The sequence below is a fragment of the Zootermopsis nevadensis genome, unplaced genomic scaffold (assembly GCF_977971745.1).
Source record: "Zootermopsis nevadensis isolate Lab colony 2312 unplaced genomic scaffold, Znev_1.0 Znev_ptg000021l, whole genome shotgun sequence".
In the NCBI taxonomy this organism is placed as follows: domain Eukaryota; kingdom Metazoa; phylum Arthropoda; class Insecta; order Blattodea; family Termopsidae; genus Zootermopsis; species Zootermopsis nevadensis.
The window spans coordinates 21,979,612-22,002,209 of NW_028259153.1; the positions used below are offsets into that span (position 1 = coordinate 21,979,612).

Here is a 22,598-nt window from a genome sequence, read left to right on the forward strand (position 1 = left end):
ATGATATTCAAATTCGTGTTAAATTTATTCGTGGTACAAAGTCAGACTTTACAGCTGAATCTACGTCGATAAAGGCGTAGGCTACCGGAGTGACCCTGCTCGCCGTTTAACAACGTGCTGTTAGCAGTCCAGTGCTATGCAGCCAGTCACGTACCGTGCGTGACGTGTTAATTATTAATTAGCAGCGAAGGTCTGTACATTATTTGCTGTGAGGCTCGTGTTTACGTTACGTTATAAATATCTTCTTTAAAAAAATCTTAAGGCGTAAATTCTTACGTAAAATAATTTTTTATTCCCTTCAGAATTTATCCCTAAAAAATTCAGACCTTAGCTTCAATCTCCAGACTTTAATCCCAAATAGGAAATTGAACTCAAGCCTTCCAGTCTAGAGATCTGATATTTTTATAAATACTTCATTTCTGGAATCAAAATGTAAATTAAAATAAGAAATTGCAGTCGAATTTTGCTTGCCTTGAAACAGACCACTCATGACCATAACCTCAATTCGTAAGAGGTTACACAACTTCTGAAGTTGATACATCATCGTTGATTAACCAAATAATCGAACAACTCTATGCGGCTGCTTCCAGGAAAATGATTTTATTTTCCGTCTTCAGCTACAAGTACAGAGGATTAACAACGAATAATAAAGTTATTACAACAATTAAGTTATGTCGAGTAACGCGACACCACCAGCGCCTCCATGGCGGTGCGGAATAAAAACTCAACTTCACCGAGCAACGCTGACGAATGGATTACTTTAAATACGTTTTTTATTTTCTCTTTTCGATGCAGGTTATTGGTTCTTAGAAGATTTTTGGTTTATATTACAAAAAAAAAAGGTACCATGTCTAAAATCTTAGTAATTCTGCATTCCCAAAAACAAACTATGCATACTAGGTCACTACGTTGTGAATTTATCGCAACACATTGCATTTAATACATATCTTCCGGGATTTGCGTCTGGTAGAAACTGACCGACGTTTCAGACGAGCTTACTGCCTCCGTCATAACAACGATGATCAATTTGTACCAGACTACAGAGCGCAAGATACTAGAAGACAGCCATCTTGCACTGCATTCGGTTTACAAGTATTGCAGAGACATCTCTTGGTGTACTGCAAGTACAAACTTGTTATATATCCAATAGATGGCAGAGTGGTTTACCTATAGTACGAGAGACCAGGGAAATTATTGAATTTTCGAGTCATATTGCAGTCGCAAATAATCGTGCCTGCGAAACGGTAATTGAGGTCAAATGAGCAGCGGTAATGTGAACCCAATGTTCGAGGTCGGGCTTTATCAGAGAATCACGGAACCTCATTTGGTCTAGAATTTCTATTTATTTGATTATAGTATATTTAACGACTTTCTCCAGTAGCTCAGATTATACAGCGTCAAATGAGGGGATAATAGTGAAAGATTAATTTAAAGGAAGTGGTTGTGGCCAGCCTAATTTAAGGGACTAACACAAGGTATTGAGGAAAACCATGAAAATCCTCACTCAGGATAGGCCGGTCTCAGGGCCGAGATCTGAACCCAGGACCTCCTGAACACGAAGAAAAAGCACAAACCACTCGATCACAAAGTTCGGTCGGTAATTCTAGGTTCACATTCCTCCACCAAAGCGACAGTTGTTCCCCGAGCGGAGGTTCTGGTCGGGTGAGCGTATGGCAAATACGCCTCAACATACACAGCTGCCTACGCCAAGACAATGGTATGCCGGCGGGTCGAGTTTGTGGGAAACTGCGTTATCTTGCGAGCTCCCGCGGCCGGGCGCAAGTTTGCCTGTGCTGCTATCTGCAGCCTGACCACGCATATTAGAGTCTAGAGCAACATCGCCATCAGGTTTTCTGTCGTCTAAATAACTTTGCTTTTGTGACATGCTGCCATCTGTCGACAGGTCCTGAACACTGTTCTGCACGTAGCTCGCGTGAATCTCGGTGTTATTGCTGGGGTAATGCTGGGGGTAAACTGAGCGGGCCCCTGCAGGGGTCCGGAAGGGGCCCCCCTGTTCATTGCTGGATGGGACACCGGTCGCCAGATACTGCTGAAAGTGGTGCAGTGGGGTGTAGCCCCCGACCGGGGCCCCGGATCCACTATACATTGCGAGCATGTCACCAAACGTGGATTCTGTCCCAGTAGACATCGACGTGGATGCACTTCGCGGGTGGTGTAGGCCGTGATTGCCGCTGCTTTCCGAGCCAGCGGCGCCGTACGCCGCCATGTTGAACAGCGCTTCGGGGTCGCACACAAACTTGTACACGTAGCGCTCCCCTGCGGCAAACATTCAAATCACTACCGAAATCGGAAATCAAGTTTTTTGCATTCGTGCATTGCCATGCAGAAACATATTTAAACACGAACACATGCCAGACACACACGACACCGCTGACATAACCCAGCGGTTGGATTATTCAGTGTTTGAGTCCGTGAAGAAGGTCTACGATTCCCAAGGCGAATCAACCACATTTCGATATCCGATTTTTAGGAATTTCTGGGACACGCTGAACACAGTATATAAAACACACAGATCAACAAAATTAACGTGCATATTGGTTTAAAAAACGGTGCAAAAATTAACGAAACGAAACATTCTCAAACAGACTTAAAAAAAAGTAATTCAAAAACGTAAACAGATTGATGGACAGGATGCAGGCTTCAGACAGACGACAGTCAGAGTTTCTATTGTCTGTCCATTTGAATGTGCAAAATATTCAGCAGACGTTAAAATCATTCCAGCTAGATGCAAAGACAAGGAACTACCAACTTAGACCAACATGCCTACTCGTTAACACCTTATATGTCCAAAATATGAGCTCAAAAAGTCAAATGAGTCAATAGGGGAGTAAAGGTATGGCTCCACTCATTCTTAACCTCAAAATTAAATGTAGGTCAGCCTTCAAAAACCACGAAATGGACCGACGGACCGGTCTGACGGTCCTAACAAAGGTACAAAATCATCCAATTCACTAACTAACAAACAAACACAACAACCGAAGAAGTGAAAAGCTCTAATCTAATTCACTAGGTCCGCGAGACACGTTTTTAAGGCAGAATACGAACGTCTAAACATCATCTGCGTCATATTTAGTATGTACGAGAAAACAAATAAATTCGCAAGGACGCCATGTTTGTTTAAATAAAACACGGAACTCACCGGCCACCTTCTGCATAATGCCTTTCTCGTAGTAGTAGCGCAACGAGCGACTTAGTTTGTCATAGTTCATGGCAGGCCGATTCTTCTGCACGCCCCAGCGTCGCGCCACCTAAAATACAAGCAAATATTTCAACCCTGTCCTTGCTACGAACGACATATCTCGTTGCTACAGGACTCAGCTTAATATCGCGCTATAAATCTGTTTTGTATTCATGATTCTCACTGTAAACAGCGATTATTTACTTAAACAGCGTTAACCAGTTGATCTTTGTAATGGTGAAGTGAAGTGTTTTCTTTGCGGTACGGGCTGAATTCTTAAATGTTATTTAGACGAGCGTAGGCTTCAAGAGATGCTTATGTCCGGTCGCAAAATTCTCACAGACAGCCAAAGAAATCCGTAAATGTAGCGAAGTTCAAATAACCTCGACCTACTTACGGCCTCCACTAACAAATCAATTTTACATTAACAAAGACGACAAGAGAACACTAGATTCGACGAACGCGTGTCACAAATCCGTCTCCTGTACAAACCAAATGTTCGTAACTATTCTGGGAAGTTGCTACTTCCAACATCATCGTCCTGATGATGGAGGTAGTAAACACCTGTGAAACGTCGGTCAATTTCTGCGAGACTACAAGCCACAACCTCCCATAAGACGCCAAGTTGCACTGTAAGTTATAATGGCTTTCGATCGAAATGAGGTAAGGCGGTCGAAGTTTGGAAGAAGTTTAATTCCGATGGGACAGTGGTACCAACTTAACGAGACACTGATGTATTCGAGTATTCAAATGGGTTAAGACGATGCACGCGCGTTCTCTGGCCCTGAAACCGGCCATCCTAACCGGGGATGTCCGAGGTATTCCTCAGTATCTCCGACTGATGCCACGATAGTACACTGATACGCGTCGCGATGGCCATTCTGTACAGATATTTGTCTATTGGCCGATCATGAACAGGTCCAGGAACCTTCTGTTCGACAACTCACCTCCTCCGGTTCCACCAGCTTGAACTCCATGCCTCGTCCCGTCCACGCGATGCAAGAGTTGTTACTGGGATCGTCGAGGAGCGCTACGAGGAACTGCCACAGCTGCAGAGAGCCGCGACGCTGCTGGTAGCCAGTCGCGCCGGAAGTTCCTTCACCAGTCCAGCATCCGGAAGTGACGGAGGACGTGGAAGGAGGCCGACTGCTACCTCCAGCTCCGGGGATACCCTCCCCGCCCTCTCGTTTCGTGTACTCTGACAACAACACAACGATCAGCTTATCACTTGTTACTGCTAAGTAGAAAGCCTCGTTTCCTGCGTCCATTTCTCTCGTCATACGTACAGGCGCCACTAATGATAACAGATGATTGGCGCTGTTTCCCTTAGTAACACTGTCTCTAATTGGGCTATTGTACCAACCCCTGGCAAAAATCACCAGTGTAGTAGCTAACACCAAAATACACCACCACGTAGGGCCCTGAACCACTTACATTCTCCTCATATCTTCACACACGACTCCCCAAAGACCCAGAAATTCTTTCTCTATTTATTATTTCTCAATCCTAGTCACGTGTTGAGAGCATCGTAATTAAACATGTCGAAGCTTTAACAAATCCACGCGACATGTGTAAATCGCGAAATTTCTCGTTCTGTGCCTACTCATTTTTTAATATTATCATTCTCTGGACCAAATATTTTCTTTCGTGACTGTGATTCATTATAGGAATTAGCTACTTTTCTGAAACTTTCCGCTGTCTCAGGCCCTGGTTAATAGTCTACATGAATACATCAATTAAGCTAGGCTGGTCTATGATGTTGTTTCGGAGATAAAGGTTGACGTAGTATGTTTCTCCGAAACGTCGGTATGAACCTACGACTAAACAGCGTAAAACGCAGAAGAATAACATCGTAATCCAACCCAGCTTAACTGATACATGCGTAAAGACTATTTATCAAAACAGGTGTTCCTTTAATTGAAATTTCTCGGACCGTCCATCTAATTCAGAACACCCACCGTCAGTCAGATTCCTGGAGTCGCCACGCGTCGTTCCAACTGCGGTCGCCAGGAACAGACCTCCGCCGGCACCTGTCGGATGCGAGCCGCTAACATAGCTCTCGCCTCCAGCTGAGCCTGCAACCAGCACAAACGCCGAAAAGGCGTGCTCTAAGCCTGAGCAGGACCACAGTAAACACCGATCACGACAAAATACGAACAGAGTTCGAATCTTCCTCTTTCAGAAAAAAATTCTGTTTGTGATATTTCAGGTTCTGATTGCGATGTTTGTCCTTGGTTTGTGAAGTCTGGAGTCTAGAAATTCACCGACGTTTCAGATGTGTTTACTGCCTCCATCATCAGGGCGATCAGTCTATAATAATTACTTGGGCCAGAGAGAAATTATAAAATCTTCGCTAAATGTACTGAGCGTACTTTTCTTTCCTTATAGATTTAAAATTATGTAGATTAATCTGTTGCTTTAAAGGATCCTGCCCAGTGGTTGGCGAGAGAAAAGATCTGCTAACACAATGCAGTGCGAAGTTTCGTCTGAAAAATGACAAGTGCTTTTAAGTGTCTCTCCAAAGTGACTCATTTATCTCGGAAGAAATATAGGATAAAAGTCTGAAGGTTTCGGAAGATTGTGACTTATCATGTGTGAGACTTCTTTTGGACGAAGCCCGTCTTCTGAATTATGGAATTACAATACTTTTATGCTTATAAACGGGAAAGGTTTGAGGCTAGCTCAACCAGGGAGAGCAAAAGATAGGCTTTGCCCCTTTCACCTGATGACGACAGCAAAATCCGGCTTCCGAAACGTTGCGACTTTATAATTGAGACGATGGACAAAGTTCAAAAGAAAATTTTTACGAAGAATATGACGTCTTAGAAAGGTTTACATGTTCCGACTGTCATATATCATAAAATTTCAGAACCACTAGTACAATCGCGGAGGGAAATTTTATATTGTTGCCAATTTAGTCTTGTCATGTTGGCAAGAGTCCCCTAGCTCGCATTGAAATATGACAGAAACACGTAACGCATACATTCACGTTAAAAAGAACGAAAAAATAAAAATTCTTTGTATATCTGCAGCTCCCCTCCCGATATTCTTCAAGAATACTTCAACCCCCAACCCTCAACTCAGTTCCCATTACGGAACGACGAAGAATCCACAAAGTCGTGGGATGGATTCGCCACGGGAGATGATCTCGAGCTGACAGCAGACCTGACGTCATCGGCCTTTGAGTCGGGCCGGGCTGCGAGCTTAAGGAGACAGCGCAGTGCCTCAGTACGACAAACAGCAAAACAGATTCAGTACGCAGTTGATAAACATCATTAGGTTTTACCTACACTTTCTCATTCACTCTAAACCCGTCAAAAATGACGGGAAAAATCTAAATAGTACTTAAAAACACAAAACAGCAAGTAGAAATTAAAAATAACTGAGGTTCTATAACAAAAATAATATTTTATATCTGCTTAATTAAAGAAATAATACGATTTCACGTCTCAAATAAGATATTTATCGTCCGCCATGTTGTAATTATTGATTGAAATAAATTAAAAATTACGAATTTGGTGTAGATTCTAATAGCATAATTATCGCATGGCAGAAGTCAAATGTTTCGAGAAAAAGAAATGTGTTAACCGGTTCAAAACATGGATTGGGGGAACACAGAATGGCGATCTGATGAAACCCGCGTTCCTTCGACATTTATCCAACTTCGTGTTGGGCATTTCGAGCGGGCGGGTCTTCCAAACTGTGAAGTGACCCTTTGTTTGTCGAAATTAAAAAGGGAGCATTTTGTAAAGTCAACACTGATCTGAACAGCGTGTTCCCTGCCATAAGCTAACTTGTAATGGTACGTCACAACAAACAAACAAAAAACAATTCCCATTACTACTCCTTGCCTGTGAAAATAACAGAATATTTTACATGAATTTCATGTAAAACCGAAAAAAAGTTAAAAACATGCAAATTCCATGTCGAGCAGATGCTTCAGCTGGTAGGAAAATCGTACCACCGCAGGGCGGACTGGGAATGGACAGTCACGACGCACTTACTAGACCTCCAGGTATCGCGATCATATCGAAGTAAAAGTTCGTGGTGAAATTATTTAAATAAATCCTGCTATTATATGGTTTAATTTATAGGGACGATAAATAATGTCCCTTTCCGTGCTATGACCGAGGTATCTCGTTAAGAAGTAACGTATAATACCGTACCTTAATTCCATGAAATACTCCTAAATTCTAATAATAAGAATTAAAGGAAATATCTTTTCATTTCTTGACAATTCAAAACAGCAATTTGTAACTATTCAAGAATGAAAATTACAGGTGCCAAATCAAATTTAAAATAAAGGATAACGACTTTTTTAAATTAAAATCAGTTTGCATTCCTACCCTCCGCCCCAGAGCCAATAAGATGCCTCAGTCTTCAGGGTAGATGGAGACAGTAGGTTTCTATAAAACTTTGCTAACTATACTTATAAGATTAGACGATTTTACAACCCTGGGGTCGCAGTCCCACCGATAAGCACGAAACTGCAAACAAACACAGTTAACCGGAGATATAAAACCACGTAGAACAGCAGAGTAAGATGGAAAGATGGTTATGAACTTGGTTTCTACCTACTTCACTGTCATGTGGATAGTTTTAGCAGCACGAGAAAGTCCTTTTCGAGGTAAAATGAACTGTTTCAGGGAGTCGACGTTCCCTAGGGACAGTTGGCAGGTAAATGTTACCAGATCCTAGAGCCCCTAATGAAAAATACACGGCATTTATACCCAGATTACCCCGCACTTAGAGGCAGGCAGGGAGGGGGGGATCATATACAGCACTTAAATGTGCTTCAGCTCGTCTACATATTATGCTATTAATTAATTCAAGCTGTCTGTATTGTCAGTCGTTAAACACATTAGCGTTTTATTTCAACCAGCTACAAGCTCGCTAGGGAGATGAATAAGTGATGAACTGGAGGGAAAAAATATGACGAGAGTAAGTTATGGGATTTCACTGATGCGAGGCTCTCGAGATGAACGTCGTGTTTAAGGTCCGCGGTTCGATTAACATCTTTCTAGTTGTCCGAGTTAACACTTTCAAGGGTTCTGGAATTTTAAGGGATGTATCCTGTTGGGTTGACAGTCCATCTGCACATTTTTTTTTATTATAGAGTCAATTTTTATTAAGATCCACTACATGTTTCGACTTTAATTGGTCATCTTCAGGTGGTTTTCTTTAAATGTTAGAAACTCAACTGTATACACACTTTCTGTTGCTGACTTCGCCACGTCTTAAGAAGTTTACCTGCTTAAGTAGAGTGAACTATGCAGCTGTAGTTACTGGCGGAAAGCTGAACTTTAAGCTTACTTATCATCCAAGTGTGTTCTTTACAACTTTACTCAGCTCTGAGGCCAATATTTTGACTTATCGCATATAATAAAATACAATGTAAACAAATACATAGACAAATAATCTCGTGGTTTATTAATTTGTAGTTTATTTAACGATGTTTTTCAGTAGTTCAGACTATTTAACGTCGAATGAGGATGGTAGTTAATAATGAATTGGAAAGGATGTGGAAGGAAGCGGCCGTGGCCTATTTTAAGATACTATCCCGGCATTTGCCTGGAAGGACTGAGGAAAACCACGGAGAAAAAACCCAGTTAGGATAGCCGGTCTCCGGGAACGTGGGACCTCCCGAATACGAAGTAGAGTGGTGAAGGTCGCGATTAGATGATTAGATTAGAAACAAATGGGTGTGTATTTGCTATAAATGAACATCGATGTCCCTTTATAACTGGATGAAATATTACGAGCCGTGAGGTTAAGCGATCCCCGACGTGAAACTCGGGTAAAAAAAAATGTAATTTCTTCCACGAATTTCGGTACGTACTTAAGAAATGTTATCAGAACCCTTTGGTCCAGAGCCGAGTTGCGACACAGGAACGCGCGGACAAGGCGAACTGACGGGGAACGAGCCTAGAAGCGTGGGACGTGAACGGAATAAGCCAGTGCATTGCCAATTCCGGGTGTTTCTCCGCTGTTTCAGAAAAAAAAAATATCGAAGTCGTAATCTGTATTGAAGCCGTATAAAGTTATTACTTACATAAACAAAGTTTGCGGGGCCCCCCAGCAGGGACTGTCGCGAGGGGACTGTTTCTGGGGAAATGGGAAATGAAGTATCGACTAAGATTCGTCGACCTCTCGCAAAGCAACTGGTTCCTGGGATTTTGATTCGTAACTAACTATTGCCGCTATGAATGTCGACCTTGAAGGGCTGAGAGTTATTAAAAAGACAGATGACAAGGGAAGAAATGTTTATCGTCCTCTGTTTTCATTCAGACAAGGTGTAAAGTTCGCATTTAATTTAACAAATGATGTGATACAGAGCGTTCGCTGATAAAGTTGAACGCAAATGTCACTTCCCGACTCCAGGGACGAACTTCCGTAACAAGGGAGAGTTTATTTTATTGCTTTTATGGAGACATATTTGACTCAGATCAGCGCCTGGAGGTGAGTTATGCAGCTCCAACCTTGAGCCGGAAAGTGACAGTTGCTTTTTTTTTTACTTTACTAATAAACACACTGTATAACTAAATAGAGAGGGAGCTTCCTCGGTTTCCGAGGACTGTAAGAGACGCGGGTCGTGTCAATTAGGATTAGAGCGCGCAGAGACTGGGTCCCGGCCGGGATTTCATATGATATGCAAAACTTCGTTACACCCACGTGATTAATTAAAAAGCGAGATTACTGGGGGAATTACTTTCCTGGTTCTTGTAACAGCTTTGTTCGGGCTGCACAATTATTGTTTGATTATAAATAAATGGATGCTGTATGTTATTTTGCAACTGGGTTAATAGAGCTGCTAATAGCTGATGAGCATAAACAAAAATAAATGTGTTGGTTGATTAACCACAATACAGTCACTGTTTATCACTCTGGGATGTAATGACCTGGTCCAGCGGCGAATATACTTTGCTTGTTTACGATCTAACATAATTTTCTGAGTTAAAATTTGAGCGGGACTAAGTATGTTTACGAAATATGCTCTTTCCTTATTTCTCATAATTAGTTGTCCTTATTGATTTTATTCTTTACGATTAGAGACGCCGTGTGAACACGTACGTAGATATCGATGTTTCGATGATATTACCTGTCACCATCTTCAGGGCTGAAGTCGGAAAGAGTATGATTTCCCGAAAAGGTGGTATCTACTCACGAATCCACACGGCGTCAATGCACAGAAGAAGAGCATCGACATTTTCACCGCCTTGAGAACCTCAAATCTCTCAATGTCATTGATATTCACGTAGACACGCCTGCTGTAGATAGAACAATACTGTCGCAAAGCTGATCACAATTCAGACATCAGATATTACGTTCGATGTTACAACTCTTCGCCCTAATAAAAGTGTTTTAACCAAAAACTGCAGATATTTATGTTAAGAAACGATGTTTTTACAACGACTATATTTCGATAAAGTTAGGCACGTGAGACTTTGAGGTTTTAACTGCGGTAAAGATGGACACAGTAGGTATCTCCGAAACGTCGGTATCTATCCACACGGGATTACAACCTAGAAGACCTCAATCGACACATAAGGCAATTTGTACAAAGAATTTATAGAAATTAGGACATGAAGAAGGCAGTCTCTTGGGTTTTACCGACATTTCAGAGGGCGAAACTCACTGTCTGATAATGGAAGCAGCAAGCACCTCTGAAACGTCGGTAAATTTATACCAGCCAAGTACTCGCCGCTGTGAGAACATCAAATCCCACCTTAAACTTTAAGTGACCAATAATAGCAAATCTTTAAATTTTATTTAATATACATGTAATGTCTTCATCTGAGAAAGAAATTTAAAACTTTAAAAAAATCAGTAACATATTAATTATTTTTATGTACTCACATCTATACCTAGGTATTCAAAACTTTTCTCCATCAAAATCATCTTAAAACCTTGCATACCGTATAGTGCTTACACTTTGAAGCAAACTAATGCCAAACGCGTTTCGACCTCAAGAGGTCATCATCAGTAGCAAAACAAATTACTTCATATAATCTCGAAAACCATAATCTTTTTGGTTTATATTATATAAATTAATTTGTTTTGTCACTGATGAAGACCTCTTGAGGTCGAAACGCGTTTGGAATTAGTGTCCTACAGAGTGTAAACAGTTTTGTTTGTATGCGTGTTTTATATTCAATCAAAATCATGTACGAATTTCTCTATAACACATGCAAACGACTTGCCCTGGACGTTACTATTTTATCCGCCCTAAAGAAATTACGAGAGGAATTAATAATAAGCATTTTCTACCCTAACAAAATAGGATGAAAATCCTGTAATTCGTGTAAGAGCTGCATCTCCAGCTGTAAGGGAGTGTACCTGGATTACTACCTTTTCCCAAGTAATTAGCGATGAATTTTAATTTACAAAACCAGCAAATGCGATTAGCAAAGAGGAGGGGGGGAGGGATCTCACAGGGGGGAGTCACACAAGGTGGAACATCATTAATCTCATGTCATCCCGAGGCACAGGCAAGTCATCACGTCCATTAATAAAGGTCGAGGCATTGTCCGGGGGCCGTCAAGATTTCAGTCTGGCTACCCTCGTTCGATTCCCGGCATGGGCGGGGAAAAAAAACCGCCTTTCTATACAGAGTGAGTGAGAAGTATGTTTACAAACTTCGCGTGCTTGTTCCTGGATCAAAAATTTAAAAAAAAAAAATTCCTATGAACGTGTGGTCTCAAATTATTTCTTACTTTTGATCCTGGAACACGCACGCGAAGTTTGTAAACATACTTCTGACTCACCCTGTAACTCGAGTCAATAAACTCAGAATAAACTGCGAATAAACGTCACAGTGTAGATTATGTTATCACTTGTGCTTCGTATTAAGATGGTTCGGGGTTCAAACCTGTGCTTGGAGATACAATTCTCTTTCTGTCTTAGCGAACAACTGGAAATAAATTAAACGTACCACGGTCGCCTCCTCCATTAATTCAAACAAGTGACTGTCTTAGACATCTAAATTGCTTTCCTATTTGTTATACGGTGAGGATATTTGGCAGCTGTGCCGTTAGGACTAGGAATCTCGGCGACCGAAGGCAATGATCGCCCATAGCAGAAAGGCCGACAAAGATATTTACTTAGTTTTATGTTTAGTTATAAAAATTAAATTATTCATTCTTCTATTTGATCCTCCGCGAGTTAAATTATTAAAAGATAATCCTGATTGGTTTGTGTTTTCATACTAGACCCAGGCAGGAACACATGACAATGACAAAAGATATCTTTTTAATGACATCACCAAATTCCAATGTAATCCGATGTTCTGCCTTCAGCCCGCAGAAATTACAATGTCAACTGCTGATTGGTAAAGCCAATAATAAAAAAATGTACCACTTTTTTTTCGTTCAGTTATTAATATGAGGGCTTGTTTAAATATTTCATAAAACTGAATGAAAATTCATGGGCCTAATGCGGCAGAATGATAGCCGCCCCCACCCCCCAGTTCCGTTCCATCCATAAATACAAATTTTTTAAATATTTAAAAGTGATATCAACTGTTTCTGCCTAATCTTAATAGTACTTTCAATAATTAATAAAAATGTGCATTTCGAATGCATGTTACATATAGACAATATCAACTTACTAATCCCCTGTGAGACCACAACCCTTCTGCCATCAGTGCTGGGAGGGATGCCTGTTCTATAGGCGCGTTAAGAGACGCGTACAAAACCAGACTTTTCCTTCTCATGTTCTCGAGGTACAAAACGTCTTCCTGTGTCTGAGCAAGGCATCGTGTACTGGCAGTTGCCTACTATACAGGGGCAGAGTAATTCAGAACAACACGGAGACTCAGAAATGGTCGGCCCGTGATAATAAATTTATATCCGAAACCTGTGCCCAAATAAAAATTTCGTGATGATAGGGAGGTTATTTCGGTCATAACCGTTAATCTGCGATCTTGCAACATTTAAGAGTTTCTTCAAAAAAATTTCAATAAAATCTATAGATTAATTAAAATTCTTTGAATGTGCACACACTTCAAATTTCAACTTCAAGTTTCTCTGAATAATGAAAAACACTCACACGTCTGTGATTTGAAGAAGCCTGTCTTCTGGCATATTGCACCGTACAGTGTCACAAAAACCTACCGACGTTTCGGAGGTATTAACTTCCTCCAACATCAGTGCCACGAATGGTTCTTACAGCGATTATCATGTCGATTGTGGTCTTTTGCGCTGTGACGCAGTGTACTTGTACGTGGTTACCTACGTTTCGGAGGAATTAATCGCTTCCATCATCAGGTCACACTCATCCTACAAATTGTTGGTAGGCAAGTCCATTCGTAAACGAATCAACTCATACCCCCCCCCCCTGTTCCCTGCTCGCAATTAGCTACGTGTTCTGAGTTACGTCAGCTTCGACATCTTGAAATATGACACCGAGGTCTGTTGTCCAAGTGCCAGCGACTGTACACCTCGGTCTATCTAATTATATTACTAACGCGGTAATAGCTTTTAGTGGTTTGCAGCTGTATTCATCCTACACGTTGAGCACAGGGTGTGCCAGAAACTCGACCTCGCTTTTAGCAGTTCACTCTACCGACCTGACATCTACGTCGCTCTCTCCCCGGGAGACACTGACGGAAATCGTTGTCCTGTGTTTTCCTCAGGTCTTACTTCTGAATTCAGAGCCAGGCGAGTAATTAAACTGAACACAAAAGCCCTACGTTTCCCTAACACTGCCTTTTTTATGGAATAAATTGTTTGTTGAGATCTGAAGTTCTCGCAAGTTTAGAGATAACAATACTGTTCTTCTGGGCTACGATGTCATGTGGATTCGTACGAAGATAACAGTGTTTCGGAGAAACATATTGCCTCCATCTTCAGGTCCAAAGACATTATGTGTCTCCAAAACAATGGTATCTACCTATAAATCTCCATGGTGTCACAACCCAGTAAATCACCGTCAAGATTTACGTAAAAGCCACAATTTTAAGCATCAGCCCCTAAGCCATCAGTCAGCTTGTGATCGGAGGTACACGAGTTCCCTACCATCAGACTCATATGGCACGACGCGGTTAATTCCTGCAACCCAGAACCACCACACCCCCTTCAAACAGCGAATTTACCCCGACAATGCAAGGGTTAAGTAAATTTCTAGACAGGAACAATCAGAAATCGTGAATTTTTCCCACAGACTGTGCAGTGTTTAATGGATTTCGTATGATTCTCACATTGAACAGCGATCATTTCCTTAAACAACGTTAACCGATTGACATTTGTAATGGTGAAGTGTTGTGTTTTCTTTTCGGTCCGGACTGGATTCTTAATATAATTTACGTGAACTTGAAGTATCAAAGAGTTAATAATTGCTATTATAGAGTTCTCCAAATCAGTACCGGACTTCCTTGGCACGCTATGTGGAGGCAGTTAGCTAATGAAACTTGTTGGACCTATTCTGTGTTGACCGTGTGTCAACAGGGAGCGCCTTGCTCGGGCAAACACTGCCCCAGAGGGGTGTTAGGGGTGGCTAATTAGTGGAGTAGCCTTCCTCGAGTATCACGTAAATGGTAAAACAAAGATTTATTCTGATATGTCACGTGGTTCGCGGTTCTCCTCCGCACACAGGGAGCCCTTAATCCGCACAAGGAAAACAATAATTTCATCTCGATTATTCTTCAACTTGTTTAACGACACTCTTTGAGCTCCAGAGGTAAATGAGGAAGAATTTGTGTTTGCTTAGAAAAACGTACGTGCAATTCCAGTGCCCTGAGTCACATTGCGTTAATATTCCTGTGCGACGCCATTTTTAACTCTGGCACACTCTAGCATCCAGTGACAAAGTCATGTGAGTCAGAATCGGTCAATCAACTAACTAAACAAACAAACGAACCCTTAAAAATGACCTAAATCAAAGTCAGCCCTGAAGATGGATATAGTACGTTGCTCCGAAACGTTTACATCTACAGACGAGGCTAGACGGTGTCATAACTACTAAAAACATAATCTTTGTCTTCACCTGGAGACGACCCTGAACCTCCCGGTGTGACGACTGGCACTCCTGTTTCTTATTCGGGAGGTCCCTGCCTCGAATCTATCCCGAGGGATATCGAACCTTCCTTCGGTTCCCCTCACACGTTCTGGAATGACCGCCTTCTAAAAAAAAATCTTTCTCGATCCACGATTTAGGTCGATCCTCCGGTCGACCGACCCATAGAGTTGACAAATGTCATCAAGGCGACAAAGGATGCCCCTCGCAGGCCGAAGCTTTTGAGCTGTGACGTGTGACAAGTGGGTCTGCCGCCTCATAATTTCGGGCGCCGGAGACCTCAAGAAAGAGAGTTCCAGGGGAACCGGACATGACGTCATAAATTACACCGAGACGAATTCTTCTTGTCGCCACCCTTCATCTTCCTCTTCCTCACAGATTTATTCTCCTTCGTCTCTCATTCTCCTCTTATACCACATTTCCCCCCCCTTGTCCCACTTTTTCTCCTTCGATGTTTTATTATCCTCATTCTCTTTCCCCTCTCCTTGCAACTTTACTTCCTTTTTCTCCTACACTTCTTCGTCCTCTTATGCTACTTATTCTTCCATTCCCTCCTCGTATATAATTTTCCCCTTCCTCTTCTCCTTCTTCCTCCTATTCTTCTTCTCCTCCATCTTCCTCTTCTCCTTCTTCCTCCTATTCTTCTTCTCCTTCTTCTCCTACATTTTCCTCTTCTCCTTCTTCCTCCTATTTTTCTTCTCCTTCTTCCTTCTCTTCTCCTTCTTCTCCTTCTTCTCCTCCTCCATCTTCCTCTTCTCCTTCTTCCTCCTATTCTTCTCCTCCATCTTCCTCTTCTCCTTCTTCCTCCTATTCTTCTTCTCCTTCTCCTTCTTCCTTCTCTTCTCCTTCTTCTCCTTCTTCTCCTCCTCCATCTTCCTCTTCTCCTTCTTCCTCCTATTCTTCTCCTCCATCTTCCTCTTCTCCTTCTTCCTCCTATTCTTCTTCTCCTTCTCCTTCTTCCTTCTCTTCTCCTTCTTCTCCTTCTTCTCCTCCTCCATCTTCCTCTTCTCCTTCTTCCTCCTATTCTTCTTCTCCTTCTTCTCCTCCTCCTCCTTCTTCTTCTCCTCCTCCATCTTCCTCTTCTCCTTCTTCCTCCTATTCTTCTCCTTCTTCTTCTCCTCCATCTTCCTCTTCTCCTTCTTCCTCCTATTCTTCTTCTCCTTCTCCTTCTTCCTTCTCTTCTCCTTCTTCTCCTTCTTCTCCTCCTCCATCTTCCTCTTCTCCTTCTTCCTCCTATTCTTCTTCTCCTTCTCCTTCTTCCTTCTCTTCTCCTTCTTCTCCTTCTTCTCCTCCTCCATCTTCCTCTTCTCCTTCTTCCTCCTATTCTTCTCCTCCATCTTCCTCTTCTCCTTCTTCCTCCTATTTTTCTTCTCCTTCTCCTTCTCCTTCTTCCTTCTCTTCTCCTTCTTCTCCTTCTTCTCCTCCTCCATCTTCCTCTTCTCCTTCTTCCTCCTATTCTTCTCCTCCATCTTCCTCTTCTCCTTCTTCCTCCTATTCTTCTTCTCCTTCTTCTCCTCCATCTTCCTCTTCTCCTTCTTCTTCTTCCTTCTCTTCTCCTTCTTCTCCTCCTCCATCTTCCTCTTCTCCTTCTTCCTCCTATTCTTCTCCTCCTTCTTCTCCTCCTCCTTCTTCCTCCTATTTTTCTTCTCCTTCTCCTTCTCCTTCTTCCTCCTATTTTTCTTCTCCTTCTCCTTCTCCTTCTTCCTTCTCTTCTCCTTCTTCTCCTTCTTCTCCTCCTCCATCTTCCTCTTCTCCTTCTTCCTCCTATTCTTCTCCTTCTTCTTCTCCTCCATCTTCCTCTTCTCCTTCTTCTTCTCCTCCATCTTCCTTCTATTCTTCTTCTTCTTCGCACAGGCCGTGACGTCATTTGGCTGCTGGCTTCAAAGGCAGCGCCCATCTGCCCTAATGGTCCAGATCGTCAATCGCCTAGTTTCCTAACGTTCTCTCTCCGGAACACCCGGAGCGCATTCCCGCCCGTACGCCTGCACAGGTCGATCAATGAACACACCTGAGTCTTGGCCCCGAAGCCCATAAAGACGACGTCGCCGCTAACACAAGCCCTTCATTTGTTCTGGGCGAGAGACCGGAAATGAGAGGAACGGGGCAGGAAATGACGTACAACGCCACTCGTTTGTTTCTTAAACCACGGCTCGGAGATCATTCAATTTGGCATTCGGAATTCCTATCGAAATTCGGAGAGCAGAAGTTGGCCACCCTGCTTCGTAGAAGACACGCGCGAGTAGATTCTGGCAAGAACGCCTAACTTTTGTCCTCACATTTCGAACAAGCATAAATTATACCTAATAATTAATATTCAAGGCCTATTTCAAATTCAATGGTGAAATTCGACAGTCAAATCATAAATTTCGGAAATTTTCTTCCGAACAATTTTGGCAGGTACATTTTATAATAAAATATAATTTAATGTAACCACAGTTACACAAACATTTTTTTTTGTGAAGGAGGGGTTACAAAACGTGTAAACTATGAAAATTTTAATTTTGTTCCATTTTCCTCCTAAACTGTATTTTGGCAGAAAAATTTCTGTTGAACGCACGTTTAGTATTTTGATTAAATAAAAATTGCCATTAATTTTTTTTTAAAGTAAGGTGCACAGACCTTAAATTCCAGACGGAGTGATCAAAACTTTCTAGTTTCATAATAAATCCAGATTTACGGTGCAACGCCAGCGCCCAACTTCACTCAACCTCACGTTGTCGTTCGTCAGATTTTTTCTCTTTTTACGCCGGGGGGCAGGGGGGGGGTTGATCGAAAGGGGGAGGGGAGTCATAATTCAATTTGCCAGTTCCGCAGAGCCATGGATCTGCATGCAAACCCGCGGAGCGTCGGCATGTTTTATTTAACAAAAAAAAAAAAAAAAAAAAAAAAAAAAGTGATCAGGGCTAGACAAGTAAGTGGGCAGGACGGGCCCAACACTGACGTCTCGGTGTAAACATATAAAGGACAGAAATAGTTGACTCTTGAGTGGGCTCTACCGCGTGTTATAATCTTAGACCTCAGCTTCAAGAACGTAATAGCACACAATGGGGACAATTTGTGAATGATGATGTCAGAGAAATGGAAATGAATTGGTCGTGGCCTATTCTAGGATACTATCCCAGCACACCCTGAAGGGACTGAGAAAAATCACGAACAAGTTAGAGCGGATCGCCAACTTCTGCGTCAAAAAATTCGAACCCTGAAAAATACAAAGTAGGAGCATTGGCCATCAACCCACATAAAATATAAATAAAATACGATTATTTAAATAAAAATCACGGGCCTTCACATTTTAGTTAACGAGACTTTAAAACCTTCATTCTTAACCAAGCACCACGCAACGTCGACGTATGGGGGACTGGAGATAAAGCTCCACGCATTCTTAACCCCCTCGCTAGATGGTGGTAAACGATTAGCTTCACGCCCTGGCCACATTACCCCCGAGGAAATAAAGATAGAAGTGGTCCGGACGTTTCGGCAAAGACAAAAACCCTGTCCTATCGGGGAATCGAATCCAGGACGCTCAGCCCGTGACATAATCACCGTATTCACTGGTGAGGGTGACGATGAATCGAGAGTAAGAGACGCAGGGCTTCCTCGAGCGCGGCGGCAGCATCTTATGTAGTAAGATCAGGAAAGCTACAGTCGTATCAGGGTTGAGGTGGGGGGGGGGGGCGTTGAAAGAGGTGGGGGGAAGGAATAGCACAATTTCCTGCCAATATTTTCACACTGACGAAGCCTTTCAAGCGACAAGAACAGGGGGGAGACGTGATCTTCATGAGGAATTAACAGACTGAATGTTATTCCTCATCTCCATCATAATGGATGTGTGTCACCACCACCACCAAGAACTATGTCGAGGTTTGCTGTTGTGGGTTGCGACGCTGAGTCGACTTGTACGTAGAAACTAGCGTTTCAGGGGAACATGCTGTCTCCGTCTCCTGAGCTGAAGAATTCAGCCCTGAAGATGGAATAAAGATGCTTCTTCGAAACGCTTGTATCTACCTAAACGTCCACACGGTGTTACGATCAAATTCACGGCCGTGAGAACCTCTTATGTGGCCCAGCTCAATTGTTCCCTGTTAAACGATGCTGTGACATCTGACAAGGCATTTCGAAGATAAATGCGGAATAATGCAGGAGTTCGAGTTGAGTCATCTTTGAAAAAAAATTAATAGAAGTGTCCTGTGAGTAATTTTGAGAGGAAATTGACCATAAACATACCAAGAATTTCCGTATAAAACGCATTTGTAAGCTGAGCGTTACAGTAACTGTGAACGAGCGAGTCATTCATTCTGGAAAAACTTAACGTAAGTCTACTTTATCGTCATCATCTAAGGAATAAACCTTAAAATATAGCGACTACAACTACGAACGCTCGCTGGGTTACACGCTAACCGTAAGCAAACGACTTGGAACTGTGCCGAAACTCACCTTGGCGCTGTGTCTGTAGGTCAGCCTCGTAGCCCCGGTCACTCGGCTCCTTTTTGACGGACACGTGGCTGTAGGCAAGTCGATCGCACGACGGGGAAGCAGACCTGCAGAACACGTGGCACCCGCGATAACAACACAACAATAATAAATTATTTCTAATAGAAAACACTGGTAAGAACGTCTGACCGGAAAAAGGCTACTTTCAAGACCTAAGCGTAGACGGGAAGGAAAATATTGAAACTGATCTTAAAGAAATTGGATGAAAGCGTGTGCAGGGTTTAATGATAGGATGATTCACGAATAATGAATTGGAAAGGATGTGGAAGGAAGCGGCTGTGGCCTAATTTAAGATAGATCTACTACACCGCCATTTTCCAAGAGGTACGTAAACATATCGCCGAGAATTGAACCAAATACCTCCTAAATACGAAGCCGAAATGTTGAACACTCCGTGAACACAAAAATTAACCTTCGGATTCCATAAAGGGTGTGGAATTTCTTGACTAGCTTAGCGACTATCATCTTCTTAAGAAGGCCTATGTTCCACTGAATTAGCTATCGTGTTTCTGACGCTTCAAAATTGATTTTCCTAGCGCCTACCTTCATGGGAGAATTTTTCTTTTGTAACTTTTATTTTCGAACGAGCCCGTAAATGGTTGCCGTCTGCAAATCTTAAAAACTGACCAGAAAGTTTCGCGAAGAAGCACCCGTGTCCGACGTCTTAAAATGTTTCTACTCGCTTCTTAAGTTCCGATGCTCTGTTTGAAAAAGACGAACTCAGGGCGAGACGTGATAACGAATGCAGTAGCAATCAGGATTATGAGTTCCTTGAGAAGTGAGCAGCTGTTGAAAATTTAAATATCTCTTGTATTCATTTCGCAAAGCATTAAAAATACACGCGTCTCCTTAAGAATCCGCCCCTATAGCGAGATTCATAAATAAATTAGTGACTGAAGCAGGCAACTAACTAAGGCCCTCTCTTATCTGTTTCCAGAAATACAGAACGATGTATCAGAATCTTTCACACAGGCGAATTCTATTTAATTTATAAACAGACATAAAAATCCCGAAATAAAAGTTAATATTACTCTTTCTCTGCTCATTAATAAGCATAAATTGTTATAAAGTCTTAAAACATGGCCTAATTATTTCTGACTTTTCTTCAAGTATGTTTTAAGTTGCTACTTCTCAGTCCAAAATATTTTTTGTCTTCCCGTCTGATTTCTAAGAACCTGAAAATTAAAGTACACAAAACAATAATCTTGCCTGTTGTTTTGTATGGGTGCGAAACATGGTCTCTCACTCAGAGGGAGGAACACAGATTGCAGGTGTTTGAGAATCGGATGTTGAGGAGGATATTTGGGCCTAAGAGGGAAGATGATGGGGCGTGGAGAAAACTGCACAATGACGAGCTTAAAAATCTGTACTCCTCCCCCAGTATTGTGAGGGTGATTAAGTCGAGAAGAGTGAGATGGGCGGGACATGTAGCGCGCATGGATGGGACAAGAGGTGTGCACCGGGTACTGGTTGGGAAACCTGAAGGGAAGAGACCTCTGGGGAGACCTAGACGTAGATGGGAGGATAATCTCAGGCGGGATCTATGGGAGAGAGGAGTTGAAGGAGACTGGATTTTGTTGGCCCAGGACAGGGTACGGTGGATGGCTTTGGTTAGTTCGGTGATGAACCTTCGGGTTCGGTAAGCCATCTAGTTAGTTAGTTATGTTTTAAGTTCAGGTCCCTGCCTTAAACACTATTAATTACAGCAATTTACTTAAAACAGGCAATTATTGGTTACGTTGACGATTATTTGCTATTATGGGATTCTAGGCGTAATTCACTACATAAACCTATAATAAAAATTCTTTACAAATACAACATAAAAGGTTTATTATTAAACAGGAGATGATGTTTGAAACGTCACGGACAGATCTGGAAGCGAAGATGGTTGCCATCTTCCGGGTTGTGGCGTCGTGTAGCCTGGTATAAGTTTTCCAACGTTTCGGAGGTATTTTCTGCCTCCATCATCAGGGCGATGAGTAATCTTGATGGAGGCAGCAAGGACCTCCGAAACGTCGTTGTACCAGACCATACGACGCTATAACCCAGAAGATGACAACCATATTTGAGCTCGCAGTAGTGATAACCACAAATCCTGATTAGAAGCACACGTATTTATTAACAGAAAATTCTTGTGGTTTGGTTAAATATCATATTATCATTCCAATTTGGGGTCAAATTTAAAATCTGCCAGGGAAAAATTCTGTAATTTCTTAAGAATCGATAACACAAAATGTGACAATTCGTCGTCTGTGAACAGACAGACGACGTTGAGTAGACGTCGTTTCGATACGAGACCACGAAACGGTTAAAATTGATTACTTCAAGGCATAGACTATCTTTAAAAAAAGAACGAGTTTCCTTGTAAATGTCAGGGAAGTAACAACAGGTCCACTGATAGTTCTGACAAGAGCTAATGGAAATGAAATCACGTAGCGACTCTGTGTCATGAGTACAAAGCGAGCCTCGGCTGTTTGTATTACGAACTTCGTTTCACCTCGAAAAAACATGGATTGAAAACCCACGATATTTGCTTTGTTACAATCTTAAAATGCATATTTCGATAATCCTGTGTTCAGTTCGTTTGAAGTCCAAACAAGACCTAACTAAACCCTTCCTACACTAATATTTATCCAAATAAATTATCTATCGATGTATTTCCAGAGTAAACTATAATTTATTTAGTTCAATTTGCTACTCAGATATGGCGATACACGCCACTCGTTGAAACACTAAAGACGATATTCGTGACAGTTGTTATGAAATGTTTTTACTTCTAAGATCGGAATTTCTTGTATAAACCTCAGGTTTCGACGGCCTGAACGCAAAACCTTTTATCCCACTCAGATGTAAAAGCAGGTATTAAAGTGATTTAAAAAATCAAAAGCAGTGACCA

The 22,598-nt window shown here is 42.0% G+C and overlaps 1 protein-coding gene across 1 annotated transcript in view; it reads right to left on the bottom strand.

Moving 5' to 3' along the window:
• Positions 1–272: 272 nt before the first annotated feature.
• The window catches only part of Ets96B (ETS variant transcription factor Ets96B), a 35,735-nt gene continuing 13,409 nt past the window's right edge, over positions 273–22,598 (bottom strand). The window contains exons 7-11 of the mRNA XM_022064686.2: positions 19,646–19,749; positions 5,158–5,274; positions 4,147–4,397; positions 3,161–3,269; positions 273–2,277 (exon numbers count right to left, since the gene is read on the bottom strand). Of these exons, the coding sequence (XP_021920378.2) occupies positions 1,685–2,277; positions 3,161–3,269; positions 4,147–4,397; positions 5,158–5,274; positions 19,646–19,749 (1,174 nt within the window). The 3' untranslated portion in view covers positions 273–1,684. The remainder of the gene's footprint in view (positions 2,278–3,160; positions 3,270–4,146; positions 4,398–5,157; positions 5,275–19,645; positions 19,750–22,598) is intronic.